At 48.3% G+C, this 16,009-nt stretch overlaps 1 protein-coding gene across 1 annotated transcript; it reads right to left on the reverse strand.

Moving 5' to 3' along the window:
- Positions 1 to 1,380: 1,380 nt before the first annotated feature.
- On the reverse strand, positions 1,381 to 15,467 carry SLC13A5 (solute carrier family 13 member 5; the record flags this gene model as incomplete). Its single annotated transcript, XM_080356919.1, has 13 exons — positions 15,379 to 15,467; positions 13,933 to 14,040; positions 11,129 to 11,257; positions 10,160 to 10,296; positions 9,501 to 9,715; positions 8,276 to 8,447; positions 7,043 to 7,165; positions 6,292 to 6,504; positions 5,429 to 5,550; positions 5,029 to 5,147; positions 3,627 to 3,788; positions 2,288 to 2,425; positions 1,381 to 1,509 (listed from the first exon to the last, which is right to left on the reverse strand). Exons 2-13 carry the CDS (start codon positions 14,035 to 14,037, stop codon positions 1,381 to 1,383), a joined length of 1,764 nt encoding a protein of 587 aa, XP_080213045.1. The 5' UTR covers positions 14,038 to 14,040; positions 15,379 to 15,467.
- Positions 15,468 to 16,009: the final 542 nt, after the last annotated feature.

A 16,009-nucleotide genomic window follows, 5' to 3' on the forward strand; every position in this document is an offset into this window, starting at 1 on the left:
ACACACTACTATGCTAGAGGACAGATCATCTGACCGGGATTCTCTCATTCTATGTTTTGTAACCTCTACTTTGCACCGCTCATCATGAGGCAGGGAATCACCATGGATGCAGAATTAGACCCTTCGGTTCTCACAGCACCCTTGTGAGGTAGATAGGTACCTTGACATCTTCTTCAGAAGGGGAAACTGAGGCAAAAAGAGGTGAACTGACTCGCATGAGACTGCATGGCAAGTCTGGGAGCAGAACTGGGTCACTGCCAGGCCCCGCTGCGCTCCAGAGCTCAACGAGCAGCACCTGCGCGCCCCTGACAAGGCACACCTGGTCCAGCATCCATCTTTCCGCAAACTCCTCCTGCTTCAGAGCTGACACACACAGGTGCTACCAACACTTTTCTTGCAGGACCTGAATTCCAAGGGACACGGGACAACTCCCGTTGCTGCCAGCCAGCACAAGCCCTGATATCCGGGCCCTTGAATTTTTACAAGACCTTCAATTAGAGCCTTTCTCATGCCTTGTCTGCACTCCAGAATTCCAGAGTTAATTAATAAGGCACATCGGGGCTAGCCAGGAACTTTCACAATAGGTGTGAAGTCCTATAGGCCACTGGTCATTTCCAGGCTGGCACTAACGGAACGCCGCTTGGCACGTGAAACCGCATCCTGCGGCCAACAGGGAACGGCTCCCAGCGCTGCCAGTGCCGCAGCGGGGAGCGCAGAGCCAGCCTTAACTCATCGCTGCCCAAGACACCAGCTGAATCGTGACCAGCACGGAATTTGGGAGTGAAACACGGCAATGGAAAATGTGTTGGATGTCGGCTTGGAAGGATTGCACCACACGGCTACGGCCCGACTGAAACATAACATCATGTAAAGGAAGGTAATGCCACGCCAGGTACCGCAGCACACGCCTTCCTTCGCCAGCCAAGTGACAACAGGGATTTCTCTGTACAGTCACTGACTCATGGATATAAGTAATAGCTGATGAATTTCCAGCCCCTACCTGAATGCAGTGGTCAATGCTAATGATTTACAAGTACATACCAGTGATATGAATGTTCACACCATTTCAGAAAACAGCTTGCCTTCTCTTTATTTAAAGTTCTATAAATTCTAAATCTTGATCTTGACTGAAGGTACAACAGATCACTTGATCATACTTATGATCCAGACACACGACCCGTAGGGTTCCGTAATTACAAAGGACTTTTGGCTCCAGCACAACTGGAATAAATTTAAGTTGGTTCATGCCTGATGTGACTCCTGGAAGGCAACAAACCCCTGACACTTGATCTGAAATGATGAGACTCTACATAGGGATTCAGGCAATAGGGAGTGGTATTAAGGGTCCTTTATTTGTTTAACACATGAATTCTTCACTGCTCACTGGCTAGTCGTGCTGTTTGCCCAGGTCGGGAATGTGTCCAGCTCAAACAACAGCTTTCCCCATGTGTTGATGGCCAGTGTGACACAGAAGACTCCAATGATGTTCAACACTATTCCAGTTTTAACCTGTGGGGACAAAAGTCCAAACCAACAACAATAACCAAACATCAGCACAGTAAACTGCAGCAAGGCCTATTTGTATACACGCAAGAAAGACACGTGGTCAAATAAATCACATAAACAGCCATTGTACCTACTGCCCTATGTTCTTGCCTAGATAGAAATACCAGGGAACACACTGTGCGAAGCCTTTGAATACTTTGCTCTATAACTAGTGTGGGAGCTTTAAGGCATGTACAACAAGGTGCTCTTATTAGTTAAAGAACAGCTTCTGCCTGGTTCAGGTCTCCAGTTAGAAAGCCGGTAATGTTGGGGTGCTCGGCACAGGACCTGGCACGGTGCGGCGGGGCAGGCGACCCGGGGACCGGAGCCCGGGGACCGGAGCCCGGGGACCGGAGCCCGGGCAACTGAGCGCCGCCTTCTGCCTCCCGCTGCGCTGGGAATGGGGCCTCAGCAAACCCGCCAGCCCCACAGCGCTGGAAAGTGCCGACTCGATTTCAACCCTTCAGTGTTTATGGGACTTATGGCCTGTCAGTTCTTAATTTCAATTGGGTTGGGATGTCTGCCTGCCAAAGCCTGCGAGAAAGGTCCTGTTACTTCAGAGATGCAAACCTTTATTGCAATATTAGCACAGCAGAAGAGAGGGGCACAGGGTGGTAGTTACAGCCCACAAGAGCTTCCTAGTACTTGCAAATACTTGGCTAATAAAATTAAACTCTCATGATATTTCAGGATAAAGGCAACGGAGAGCTCCAGATAAGAGACCAGGCAATTATCATCTTACCATATCCAAAACACGGATGTGGCCATAGGAAAACACTATTGCATTTGGCGGTGTTGCAACAGGCAGCATGAAGGCGAAGGAAGCGCTGAGAGTGCCGGGCAGCATGACATACAAGGGGTGGATCCTGACAGATGCAGCCTGCAACGAAGCGGAGAGAACGTCACACCGGAGGTGTTCTGAAGGAAAAGCACAAGGAGCGTTTCCCAGACCACCGAGACACACCGGCTCATTTCGCGTCGTGGTACTGTATCACCAGGGTAATTTACTGGCGTTTTATTCCAAAATCCACATGTGCTTAAAGATAACTTTGCTCTTGTTTCCTATCCCACAATCCTTAAAAAAAAAATGCTTGATTCTTTCCTTGGTTTGCTCTATGGTATAATTTGGAGTTCTGGGCAAGTTTATCCAACGATCTTTTCTTTGACCTCGGACCACACTTTTGCAGGGTAACACAGGGACGGGATTATAATTACTAGGCATGTGGCCTAACGCTCATAAACATTACACAAACTCCATGGGACTCAGAACTTAAGTGCAAATTTAAGTCACTAATAATGCAGCACCTTGACTGGGATAATTTTACTTTGATGAAATGGTCTAGAATAAAGTGGTTGTGCTTTCCAAATTAAAGAACAGAGTAATCTGTTTTTTCCTTTATGTTACAATTTCAGTTCTGCTCAGAAAAGGCAGCAAAACTTACCAGGTTTTCCTCAGTAAGTTTCAAAATTGTTCTGGTTTCCTATGGAAAATTAAACATTTCTAATAATCAGGCCTGCCACCTTCTGTATACTAGCATAAAACCACGAAGGAACCATTCAAGGGGACGACTAAAAAGTGCTGGGTTTTGCTCTGGGGTTTCTGTGTTTCTCCAGTTCCTGGCTGGTGGTTCAAATACAGAATGACCAGAAGTAACGGATGTTTGTTGGTCTATTTTAAAACACCAGACCCCACCTCAGTTTCTCCAGGGCCACGGGACACCCTCACAGCGCACGGGCACGGGCGCCCTGTCCCGCGGGGGCGCCGCAGGGAACGCAGCCCCAAACAGCTTCTTTCCCCAGGAAGCTGGTTCTCGGGGCTCAGGCACACAGGTAGGGCAGGCTGGAGAAAGTCTGCATCCCCCCTTCTATCTCCATATGGTGCTACAAACATAGCAGTGAACACCGGCCATAGTCACTACCCATTGTGGCAGACTGTCAGGTGGACTCTCACGTCACTGGCTTCCAGATTAACATTGGAGCAACATTCAAGACAATAAATACCATATTGCTTTGCCACTAGAGACTGTCAGTTTAACTCTGATTTCCCAGCTGATAGGATAACAGGATGGAAGTAATCTTACCAAAGTAGAAAAGACAGGTATGAAGAGGGTGGCTGTGGCAACATTACTGGTGCATTCAGTGAAGACAGCTATAATCAGCGAAATTATTGTTGCAATGGCCCACGGTGGGATGGATCCTAATGGGGTCATTTGACGACCCAGCCAAGTCGAGAGCCCAGAGCTCTGACGAGAAAAAAAACAGTGTTTTCCAGTGAGGCTTAGAATCCACAGTTCACAAACAGGGAACTCGTGTGTCCTACCGAGTAACCCGAAACGACTCCCGAATTATATGAATACTATCTAGGAAAGTACAATGACATGTCGCAAGCACCAAAAGACGCTCCTTGCCTACTAGACATAACACTGAGTCTTACTTTCCTGATTCTTCTGGAACTCAAATACTTGCTCAGACTTTGGTTACAAAATAATACTTTTTGGCTAAACAGAAACAATTATTGCTGAGACTATGGCAAATAATTAACGTACCACTCAGAAGTTTTCTGGCATGTTTTATAACGTTTCTGAAGATACTGATGCTGCATGAATGCCCTATTGTAGGAACATAAGCAGTGATTGACTCAAAACAACTTACAAAACCTTTGACTTGATGGCTTCTGATGCTCCGGAGCTTTAATAATGTATGTACAATGCATGTAGATGAACCTAAGGCCCTAGAGCTTTCATTTGCCCCATGGTTTCAAACTACCTAGCCACAAAACTTAGATCTAATATGAATTTCCCCACAGCATGGCACTGTTGATAACTAAGGCTTGCTTTGATTTAGATGCATCTTAGCTGTGATGCAGGAAACAATCTGGTTCGAGATTCTTTCCTGCTTTGGGAATGCAGCTGCCTTTTCTGTGAGTTTATGAACCTGGGATCACACCATGGGCTGACGGAACGCAGCACATTGCCGGGCAACAGCCACTGACGAGGAGTTCAAGAAAGCCCACTGTACACAATTGTGGCAGGTATCTACCCACAATTATTTTCTTCCTGACCACTTCAGTAGCAGTTTGGTTTCAATCTAATGATAAATATTCTTTAAACACATCTCAAGTGGTTCTGAAGATCTGACAAGTATTATCTGTATTTCTGTTTTCCTAGTCAGGGCCAGCACTGGGACGGTAACAGAAATAAGAAAGGCTGGTTTTCTGGTGTTCCAGCCAGTGAAGGTCTCAAACTACTCGGCAGCCTCCAAGAGGTGAGATAAATTGAAGAAACTTGGTCAGAGCACACAAATTCCTGAAAAAGATGCACAAACGTTCACCTCTCCTCCTAACTTTTGCTAATTTGGATCTGCCTTTAGACCTCAACATCTCTGCTGGGGTTGGCTTTGGGTGCGTGCCCAGGAACACAAGACTAGATAACAAACCAGGGGAGTTCGCCTTTGAGTCAGAAAACAACAGATGTCAGGACATACTGCGCTTGCATCAGCCAGAGCAAAACCTCCTCCCAGCAGCAGCACGATGCTCCAGGGCATCTTCCTCTGAACCATGTTCCAGTCTAGCAGCGGGGCTGATAAAAATGGCTTTTTTATATCTGAAGTGAGAAACGAAAAGCAGAACATATTTTAGGAGAGTGAACACATTTTGTCTGCTGTTCTATAAGACATCGGGGAAAAGCCCAGCAGACAGGTGCCTGTTACTGAGAAACCTGCACAGGGTAAGGGTAGAACAGCAGCAGGGAGCACGACCCAGCCCTGCGGAAGAACGAGGGAGCTGAGCATCCCCAGGAGCTGCATCCAAACCCAGGACAGACTTCTGCCATGTTACCTGGAGCTGACTAACTGTTCCAAGCCTTACAATTCCCCTTTTAAATACCTTCCTCAGCCTGTTCAGGGTCAGATATGCTTGGGTTCCAGCCTTTGAATTTGGGTTTATTGGCAGGAAGGATGAACAGCAGCAGGGCAATAAACACAGCGGGAGCAGAGTCAGTGATATACCTACAGAAGAAAAGAGAATATAGCTTAGAAAACAGACATGGCTCTCCTGGAAGGTGGCTGCCTTCCAGCACTGCAGTCACTGCTCTCTGTCCCCCTATGGGGGTTTGTATATTAGTGAAACGGGACATTAGTTCACGACTGAGGTCTCTCAGTCCCACCACAACACAAACACACGGATAAAAGAAACCAGCTGCTCTACACATTAATGACCAGGCACAGGTGACCATGGCTCCTGGGAGCAGGGCTCCTGCTCTGTGGTGACACCACGATTCAACAGTTTTATCTCAAAGAAAGATGTGTAAAGAAAGGGCCTAAATTATTGTCCCACTGTGCATTTTATGTTAATGTGCCACTGACATTATGTGAAAAAGCCATGCAAAGCACCAAATCAGTTTCCCAGTGAGTTCTAAGCTATTGTTCAGGGGTGATGTTACCAAATATTCAAATAACACTGCAACTGATAGGAGCTCATACAAACAAACACGGAGGTGCAGGTCGGCGTGACTGAGACGCCCTGCGGAACGGGCTGTTCCTGAGCTCAGCTTGCCCCGTGTCCCAGCCCAAACCGTCAAACAACAGACCTGCTGGCATCTCCCGCACAAGCAACAGGACCAAACCCAGCGCACGGGAATTCAGATAAGGCTGGAATGAATTACCCCGCACTCAAAATGGAATGTAAGAGCAAGACAATCTGCTTCACAAATAAGAGGGTACAGGATGAAAAAAACCCTAAAAACTTACTTTTCTCCTCCTGGGAAGAGCATGGAGGCCCAGCCTTTTACAAAGCCTGGGTGTCTGGAAAACCACAAGAGAACCAGCAAAACAAACATTACGAGGACATTGGATTCAGCATAAGACATAGGGCCTAATTTCTTCATTTCTGTCTTCAGCACGTTGTATGCAGCTTTTTCTTTAGCAGTTCTCTCTGTGCCACAGCCCCAGCTCTTTTTAAAGCTTTAAGAAAAAGGGAGAAGAAAAGACTGTAAATATTAACGTCCTAGAAGGATTTAACGAACTTGCCAGGCGGAAGCTGTGGCTCCCGGGACAGACAGACTGCAGCACAGGCGGGAACAAAGACACGGCAGCAGCGGCAAAGTACTTCATGGGGCGCGCCAGCTCCCACAGAAGAATGGGGTCAATGAATGGATCTAAGTCTCTGTCCAATTTGGAGCAATCTGGGATGAAAACTCCGGCTTTGAATCAAGGGTAGCAAACCAGATATGCCAGCTCTCCTAGGGCGGAAATCTTCAGATGTGAAATTGAAAAATAAAAGGCAATTCTGTCTGAACATTACGAATCAATAAAGCTTCCGCCTTACTGCAACTCCCATGAACACAAAAGGTTTCCAGACCTGAAAAGTTGCTATGAAATGGAACTGCTCTCTGCTACAAAACCGATAACTGGTCAGCGCATTTGTTTTAACCAGATTTCTCAATAAGCTGATCTGCATTAGCTGAGGGGTTTACACAATATCATGTAGTTAAATACTCACTTCAGTCCCACGAAGGAGCACTGTAGCCAAAGCCAAGCCAGTACCAACATCAGAATCATGTTTGGGAATGCAAACCCAAACCAGGAAGCAAAATTCACAATATCATTGTTGTTGGGATATAACCTGAAAAGAAAAATGCTTTCTGTGTGAATGTCACAACATTTAGTGACCTACTCTCTCTTTAACATGAGCTAGTGACAATAATACCTGTAAATCTAGGACAACCATTACAAGTAATCCTAAGCAACATCCATAGCCTAACTGAAGTCAGCAGGAAAGCAGCTTGGATATCAGAGCAGAACTTAAATGATCCTCCGTTCCCCCGTGTTTTACTTCAATGCCCATAGGAGCTCATGTTGATATTTTAGGTCCCATTAAGTCAAGCACTGCTGAAAGATCTCCCAGGCGTTTCAGGTACCTTTCACTTCCAATGTGCTCTAATAAGAGAGTAAGAATTGTCTTTCCTGAAATTATACCCGTACCTCTGCTCACATCAACAGAAGACAAAGTTGCTAGTTGGCTTAAAAGAATGAAGCCAGTGTTTTAAGAACAGCAATTCTTGTTCCTCCCCGCATCCAGCAATAGTGACTGGAGGAGAAATATCAATAGCAATTTTTCAGCTGTGTGTCAGTGCGGCAGCTGAGGCCGAAGGGCTCCCAGCAGAAGGAAGCAACATAGAGGGACTGTTGTGGAGCCTGTGAAATTTCCACTGTTACATCAGGTTGCATTGAAATCAATTCCCAAACTCAGTTTAGCAAGACAGTATTTTGTGGATAACTCTTTTCCTTTACAACAGTATCTATACAGTTTCCACAGCACAGAAGAATAATATTATAGGAGAGGCTAAGCTATTTTTAGCTCTCTTAAGTGTGCTTATAAGAAGAGTTAATCATACACTCTTCTGGTGCTCTTCATTGCAGTTCCCTTGCTGATGTGCTGCATTTCACCTGAAAAAGAGGGGGCAGAAGAAGCAGTACCTCACGATCAACCAGCCATCTGCCGGTTACCACCAACTATTTCCAAGTTTCTCAGAAGACCTATAATCCCAGTGCACAGCTGCCTAAAAAAAGGCTGAAGCAGGAAAATGAGGCCCATCACTTCATACACATCCCTCACTCAGTTCATCAACTGGTTATTGCCCGTAGTTTGCAACTGAAACCGTCACCTAAGACTTGTCGGCTGGTCTCCGACACAGTGACAGTGTAAGTAAAAGAAACAGCGCGGGTGACTTACTGATTCATCTGGCCTTTCAGGACCATGTTCGGTCCCGTTCCAGTGAGTGTTGCGGTTCCTCCAATGCTGGCAGCATAGCATATACAAAGTGTCATTCCCTTACATATACGCTTCCTCATTTTCTTTTCCTCAGAAGACCTGGGGTCATCAGGGACTTGTCCATTGCTTATGACTAGAAACAAAGCACAAGACTCGGCTCAGGTAAAGCCAGGGAGGCAGAGAGCTCCGGATGGGGTCGGCAGGCTTCGCGCTTCCAGTCTGTGTATGCCATTTATTTTAACTCAACAAAACACAGACAGTCCCTAAATACTTTAGACTCATGTCCGTGAGAAGCTGGAGAGGCTGACAGCCCGGGTCTGCGCGATCCAGGGACGCTGTTGTCCACACCGCTGCCACGGCTCCTCAGCAGTAATTCCTGTCTCACAGAGACGTTGCCACAAGCAAGATATCGTAGTCACTGGAAACATCACAATACCGCAGCAAGAACCCAACAGCTACGAACACGGGCAGAAAAAAACCCACCCAAAGCCAAATTCCTGCCTGGCATAACTGTTAAGACCAATATGTTTTGTCAGTTTATACCAACCATGACATTTTGGTGCTTGGTCCACCTACTGCAGAAGCACTGACAGAAGGACTTGTGGTGTCAAGCACCGGGGTAAGATCACACTTTCAAGTGTGCCAAGGAGTAGTTTGTCTACTGTGAGTCAAGTGACACCAGCTCCTATTTTCCAAGTAGCTTTTAAAGTATCCGTCTTTCTTCTCCCCACCTCCTGGTCAATAAAGAGATATTTATTGCCACAGAACCAAAATAGTTTGCGTTGGTTCAAAATTTTTCAAACATTCCTACATGGCTTGGAAGCTGAATCCCCGCTGATAATGACAAGATTTAGAAAGCGGGATGCTGGGGTTTGGATGGTGTTTCCCACAGGATATGCTTTCCACTGCTCTGAGCAGGCGGTTAAGTCCAGGGAAGCTATGGGAGGATGACCCAAGCTTGAAGGAAAGAACAGAAGAATCTGCATGGGATCTATCACTAAGCACAACACAATGGCAGCCCCCAAAACTGGAAGGCATTTTGCAAAACCCAAATGCCATGCATTTAGGGATTTCCAGTCAGGTTACCGTCCTCTTTCCTTGGAAAAGGTACAGAGCTCTCCTAGGGCAGGGAGCTCAGAGCATAGCAAGTTCAGCAGGATCAACTCACTGCTGAGCAGGCCCTTACCATGCACTGAAGCGGGATCTGATGCGTTCTTTTCCTCCAGCTCAATCACTGTATTTGTTTGCCCGGCTGCTTGTTCCATCATGGTCACATCATGCTCTGTGTTGTCCATTTGATCCAGGACAGCCTGGACAATGGGAACCATCATGGCGGTGGTGGCTGTGTTGCTTATCCACATGGACAGGAAGGCAGTGACTGCCATAAATCCCAGCATGAGGCTGAAAGAGAGAAGCGGGCAGAGGAGAAGGAGGAAAGAAAGCAGATGCTGACAGACTTGGTAGTCACTGTCACTTAGAGAGCAGAGCCCAGACAGGGGTGTGTGGAGCATCCAGGAATAAAAAGCAGGGCCAGGTTCCCTTCTAGGACAGCTCTACCCCTTCACTGAGGAATCCCAGAAAGTCCTTCAGCTCCTTAGTCTGCACATGATTAAGCTGGTCATCATTTTGTCCCCAATGGCAAGCAAGCATCTAGAATTTAGCCAGATGCTTCTTTTGGCTAAAGGATAAAGAAACTGTTCCTGCTGCCAGACTTCACCTCTGGAAAATCTGTATCGGTGCAGCTAAAGAGATTTTTTGAAGGTTCCCTTCCCTGCTGACTGTTAAACACCAGCCCTAGGCCTCTGCTAAATTGACACAGGCAAAGAAGTAATGTAATACTCTTACAGTGCAGGTTTCACCCCAAGAATCAGCAGGACCCTCAGAGCAATCCTTTTGTGAAGATTCCACTGTTCAACAGAAATTGCAACGATCAGCCCTCCAAAGAAGAGCATGGTTGTGTCATTTAGGTACTGCAAGCACACCTGAAACACAGACAGGAGGTCAGGGCCCTAATGTTGCCACGTGCTAGCTGCACCAGCACATTTTGCCTTCCATCCTCCCGAAGCCATTTTCTGCGCCAGGGCCCATCCCAGCAGAGGGGCAGCTGCCGCCTCGGAGCCACCTGCAGGTTTCTGAACCCTTGATCCCCCGGTTAAGTGCTGAACTCTTCAGAGCATCACGAACCTTCTTTTTGGAAGGTAATAAAGTACAAAATGACAGCAATTACCTAAAACAAAGGTGCAAAGTATTGTGTAGGTACCAGAAATGCTGAGCTCCAAAACTGATTTCTCAGCACCTTCAGCAACCACCCCGGCCTCTCCAGCCGGCTGGCCGGCAGCGGAGCTGGGCTGCAGCACCTGAGCGCAGCCCGCGCCCTCGGGCCGAAGCGCTCGCGCCAACGGCCGGGATGAGCCCGGGAGGGGACACGGTGCGCCCACCGGCACCACGCTGCCCATCCCGTCAGAGGCTTGTCCCGCGCGTTCTGAAATCCCACAGTGCAGGTGTCAGCCCTGCGCTCTCATGGGGCGAGTATGAGCGTGCACGGGCTGGCACTAGTGGGATGCTCTCCAGCAGGACCCACGTCCAGACATGGATCTTCCCCTCTGCCACCTCAAGCCCCACAACACCCCCTTAACGTTTTGGGCAAATGTGTATTCAGCTCAGAAACTTCCCAGACAGGGACCCTGAACATTGCTCGACATGTTCAAAACCAGCACCACTGAATTGGAGCGCTATCCTGTCAGACTTGTTTGCAAGATATTGATGGGGGATCAGAGTAAAGGATATCACTGCGTCCCTGAGCAAGTTCCTTACTGATTTAGAGCTCCGAACTCCAAGCAGCGGGAAAAATACCACAGGTATGAGGGAGGTAACAGCCAGGGGGATCACCTCAGTGCACCAGTACACAGCCATGACGATGATGATATATGCACATTTGGCCTCCTGCAACATAATGCAAGACACATTCAAGCACAGAAAGCTGTTATTAAAGATAAGAAACATATCGGTCGCTCTTATAAGGGAGCTGAGCACTTAATTGCCTGTGGTTGAACAAGTTGTGCTGAAATAGGTAGCAGAGACATGAGGATTTGAACTGCTACTTTTAAACCTTGTTCTGAAGTCACTTGCATAGAAAGACCTTTTTTGACCACAGTGTTTTTTCTAATGCACCCCCCAAAATGTGAGGTGTGAGAAAAACAAACCTTCCACAAACAGGTAAGTACAGGGTCTGCATTGTGCACACACCTCTTGGCAGCTGAGCGAAGCAGATTTCGCAGCTAGGAGCCAAGAATTTTAGTAGTGGTTGTAGATTTTGGCATTTGTATTTTGAGTTAATTATTTTAAAATGGATGGCCAAATTTCCCAGTGTGGAGTAGTCCATCTGATACTCACAGGTCTTAGAGGTGTGTCCAGTAACATACATGAGCCAGAAACTATATAACTGAATAATTCAAATATTCTTAACTTTTAAAAGTAATTCTTAAAGTAAAACCCTTCTACTGTTGGTTTCTTGGTTTTGTGTGTGTGTGTGTGTGTGTGTGTGTGTAACTAAGCTCGTTACAGGTATTTAGTTACTTTTACAAATAATAATACTGTATTTACCTACTAGGGGGCTTCTCTAGATTAGAAATGTTGCAATGTCTTTTTACACTGTTGATCAGGCATTTCTGTAACTCAGCATTCCTCGGTTTGTACTTTCAGAATCGTCAGGAGGAGCAAGCGTTCATTAGCCAACAGCAAACAGTGGTTTAAAGCTTAAGTCAGTGCTCTGTAGTCCAGAATTTGCTCATATTTAGAGTATGTGTTTATAGGATTTTATTCTAATACAAATGTGACTTTATTGCAAAAATAAATGGTGCTACAGTGACATTTAAAAATTGCTGTAAGGTGATATTTATAAATAGGGGTGTGTTTTCCTTAATTTTGTTGAGAAGTTTAAGAACCAGAAAACAGCCTTTGTAAGAAATCTGATTTCTTTTTCTTTAGGTTTCCAGGAGATTAATAACAGCACAAGTTTTGAAAACAGTATTTCTTCAGAGCCTAGGAGATATCAGGCAAATATTATTAAATTTATTTAATATTATTTAAGTCTCTTCCCTTAGTAAAGATGAGGTGAGCTCATGATACAATTAATGCTGTACCACAGCAACCAAGTGCTGGAACCGACTGTGGTTAACCTGTTGCAAATACGGCAGATAGATAGATAAACAACCCTAAGTGAACAAAATACACAATCCAGAAGAAACACTGGCTTTGTGGAGTTCAAAAATACAAGCACACTTATAAATTAACTCAAACAACTACCAAAGAATTAAATATATGTCTTCATCTACATGTATATCTATCTGTGACTCATGGGAACAGTCACAAAATGTTTCCTTGGTGTCTCTGGACAGCTGACAGAAAACACAGTGATCTGTTGAAAAAGCAGGGACAGACGGAAATGTTACTCTCCCATTGTGAAACACTGTGATTTCCCAGATTAGAGCGATGACACAATATTCCTACAAATATCGGAAAACTGAAGACATACTTAATTTTTAAAGGAAATTATCATTCTTAGTATTGACCAAAGTAGTGCCTAACAGTCAGGAATTTCTCTTTCTATAAAGCATCAGCATTCAGCTGAAAGGCAGGGCTGATATTACTCAGACAAGTAAACGAGAAGGGCTGGCAATTTTCTTTATAAATATGCATGACGTCTTCCTGCACTGTAAAATACATGGAGCAATACAGGGCGCTCAGAAGAAAGACCGTTTTTAGCATTAGAATAGACTTTAAAGCTCTACTAGGCTAAAATACTGTAAACTGAGCTTTCACATTTTGTCAAAAAGGCTACAAGACATTAAAGACCAAACTCTTCACTATGTTATTCCAGATGAATGCTGGTATAACTCCATCGAAAGCAAAGGAGTTGTGCCATCGCTGGAGTCAGATGGATGTGAATTGGAGGATATTGGATTTGAAACCCCGTTCCGATCACGGCATAACACACAACACACAGCTTCTGACTGCGCCGGTCAGCGCTCGTGGCGCACCCCAGAGCCTGAGCAGCAGAATGAGCTGGACAACCCAGAAGTCCTGTCTTTCAGTCCACTGCCATCATTACTGAGTTATAACGGTGCAGGCCAGTTATGCATATGTTTATCTTTGACTCCAAAAGAAATGCGTCTAATTTACAAGACGCTTGGTCCGCGGGAGCTCCGTGTTCCAGCAGCGGCACAGCCCGCAGGATGAGCGGAGCCTGGCACGGAGCTGCCCGGCACCAGCGCCCGCAGATCACCGGGGAGGGGACCGTGCAGCACGTGCTCCCGAGGTGCGGGGCCGAGCAGCTGGCGGAGCTGACACAGCGCTCCGGGACCTGCCCGCAGGGATGAGGCACCGCTCCCCAGGTGGCCAACGAGATGCTGTGGCGGGGACGCGCCGGGTGCCAGTGTCTGCGCCGAGGTGGGCAACCGGGCGGCGCGGGCAGGAAGCCCCGGCAGGGCCCAGCGTGGCTGCCGGGACCGGGGCTCCTGGGCAGCAGCAGCGGGACCGGGGGTCGGGGGGTGCGCTCTGGGGGCAGCAGCGGCTGCACCGGCGGGGCCTGTTCCCCGCCTGGGCCCGCGGGCACTTACCCGCGTCGGCACAGCGATGGGCAGCGGCAGCAGCAGCAGCGGTGTGAGGAAGAGGGTGGCGAAGGACCGGTACCTCAGCAGCGGCCGCAGGCACGTCGAGGCCATGTCCTGCGGGGACAAACGGTCAGGGTGCGAGCAAGAGCAGCGCCGGCTGTTGCCGCCTTAAGTACGGGGCGGCGGGGCCGCGGCGGGAGGGACATGGCGGGGGGCGACATGACCCGCCCGCGCCCCGCCGGGGCACCGGCCCGCCCGCTCCCTGCCGGGGGCCGGGCGCTCCCGCCCCGCCCGAGCGCTCCCGCCCCGCCCGAGCGCTCCCGCCCCGCCGGGGCCGCGCCCCCGGGTAGCGGCGCAGCCGCGGATCGAGAGCCGCGAGCCGCCGCGCGCTGGGCGGTGTGCGTGCGCGCGGGCCGCGTGCGCCGGCAGCCGAGCGGCGCCGGGAGCGGCCCGGGCCGGGCCCTGTCCCGGGAAGGGCCCGCCGGCCTGCGCCCTCATGTGCGCGCTGGCACCTGACTCCGGCGCTTCCCGTCTCCCCAGCCCTTGCGGCCACCCCTGTGCTCCGGCAGCCCCGCCGTGCACAGGGAAGGTGCCCGGTGGCTCTGTGTCGCGCTGTCACACCGGCTGTGAGAACGTTCAGAAAAAGCTCCATCCTCATAGTGCCTGCAGAGGGCTGCCGGTAAGCACAGACCCTCCTCAGGCGCGCTGCGTGCAGGGACCACCGTGCGGGCACGGCTGCTGCCGGCGCTGCGCTCGCGGGGTGCGGGTGGGGCCCGGGGCTGGTGAGAAGGACCGAGCTGCCCCGGGGAGATGGAGAGTTAAACCACGGCGGGGCTCTCCCCAGACAAAGGTCTGAGCAGGCACGCGTGGCCGTGTTTCGCTGCCTGTTACTTTGTGAGGGATTTTGTGTCTGCAACCTGGGTTAAAAACAACCCAGAAAGGTTAACTTGAAAGGTTGTTTGTAATGTCATTCACTTCAGCAATTTGGTCTACAGTGTAGCTACAGAATCAGGATGAGAGTGGTGGCACTCCGGAAAGGGCGGCAAGCACTGTCAAAACGGCAGAAGCTAGACTGAAGACAAATAATGTGTTGGTATTTTATGTTCTGCTTCTGTGATGTCAACAGCCACCCGAAACTGAAGGCAGCATAAATTGTATCTTGAAAATTTGATCCTGTAGTCTCTTAGTACAGTCTTACCAAGCAGTTACTCACAGAAATAAAGAATTTCAGATTCCACAGCAAGTAATGAGGGAACTCTGACTACAGCTTGCACTATTTGTCCTCTGCTGACCAGAGGAACTTCAGTGACAAAAGTACAAAACAAGACACTCCAATGTTAGTGTTCTGTTTGCAAAAGCTGTGAATGCCCACTAAGAAAAATAGCAGCCAACCGGATCTGTACAGAGTCCAAATCTCCAAGTCTTTAGTAGCTGTCCCTGTGGGTAACTTACCAACACAGAGGAAACCTCACACCGGAGCAAAGCCTAGCAGAAAGTGGGGAATCGGCCAGAACTTGCATTCCTACGGACTGTCGCCAATGAAAAAAACAAGGAGAGCAGATGGTTGTTGCAAAGCAGCAAGGACAAAGTCCTGCACAGATCTGAACCTGTAATTCTGAAAGGTAAATTCTGAGCGTGTCACCCCCTTGCTCAAGCCATCCTGCCGCTGCACACTTCATATTTAAGATATTTCCATCACTATTTTATGAACAATTGGAGGTTTACACGTCAGTTCATGCTTTACCATAGGCATCAGGAGGCTGAGAAGTTGACTGAATCCAGATGTTAGAACTGCATATTCACATACCATCACAACCAGCAACACCACAGGCAGGAACAGTAACACGGTGAGGACAAGAGAGAAGACACCTGCATTCAGATAGCGCGTGGAAAAGCTGTGCAATGCATAGTCAGGACGCAGGAAGAGGAGAGCATGGCCGGACGAAATCGGTTTACAGCGCGTGCAAGGCTGGGCGCCGCTCTCAAGGGGCCAGCGTGTGCCACCAGAGAGAAGCGCAGAGGAGCATGTTCGATTCGGCAAGTTTTACAGCTGTTCCCTGTCTCGCTCAGCCTATGCTTACAA

This window comes from Nesoenas mayeri (genome assembly GCF_963082525.1).
Source record: "Nesoenas mayeri genome assembly, chromosome: 20".
Taxonomy (NCBI): domain Eukaryota; kingdom Metazoa; phylum Chordata; class Aves; order Columbiformes; family Columbidae; genus Nesoenas; species Nesoenas mayeri.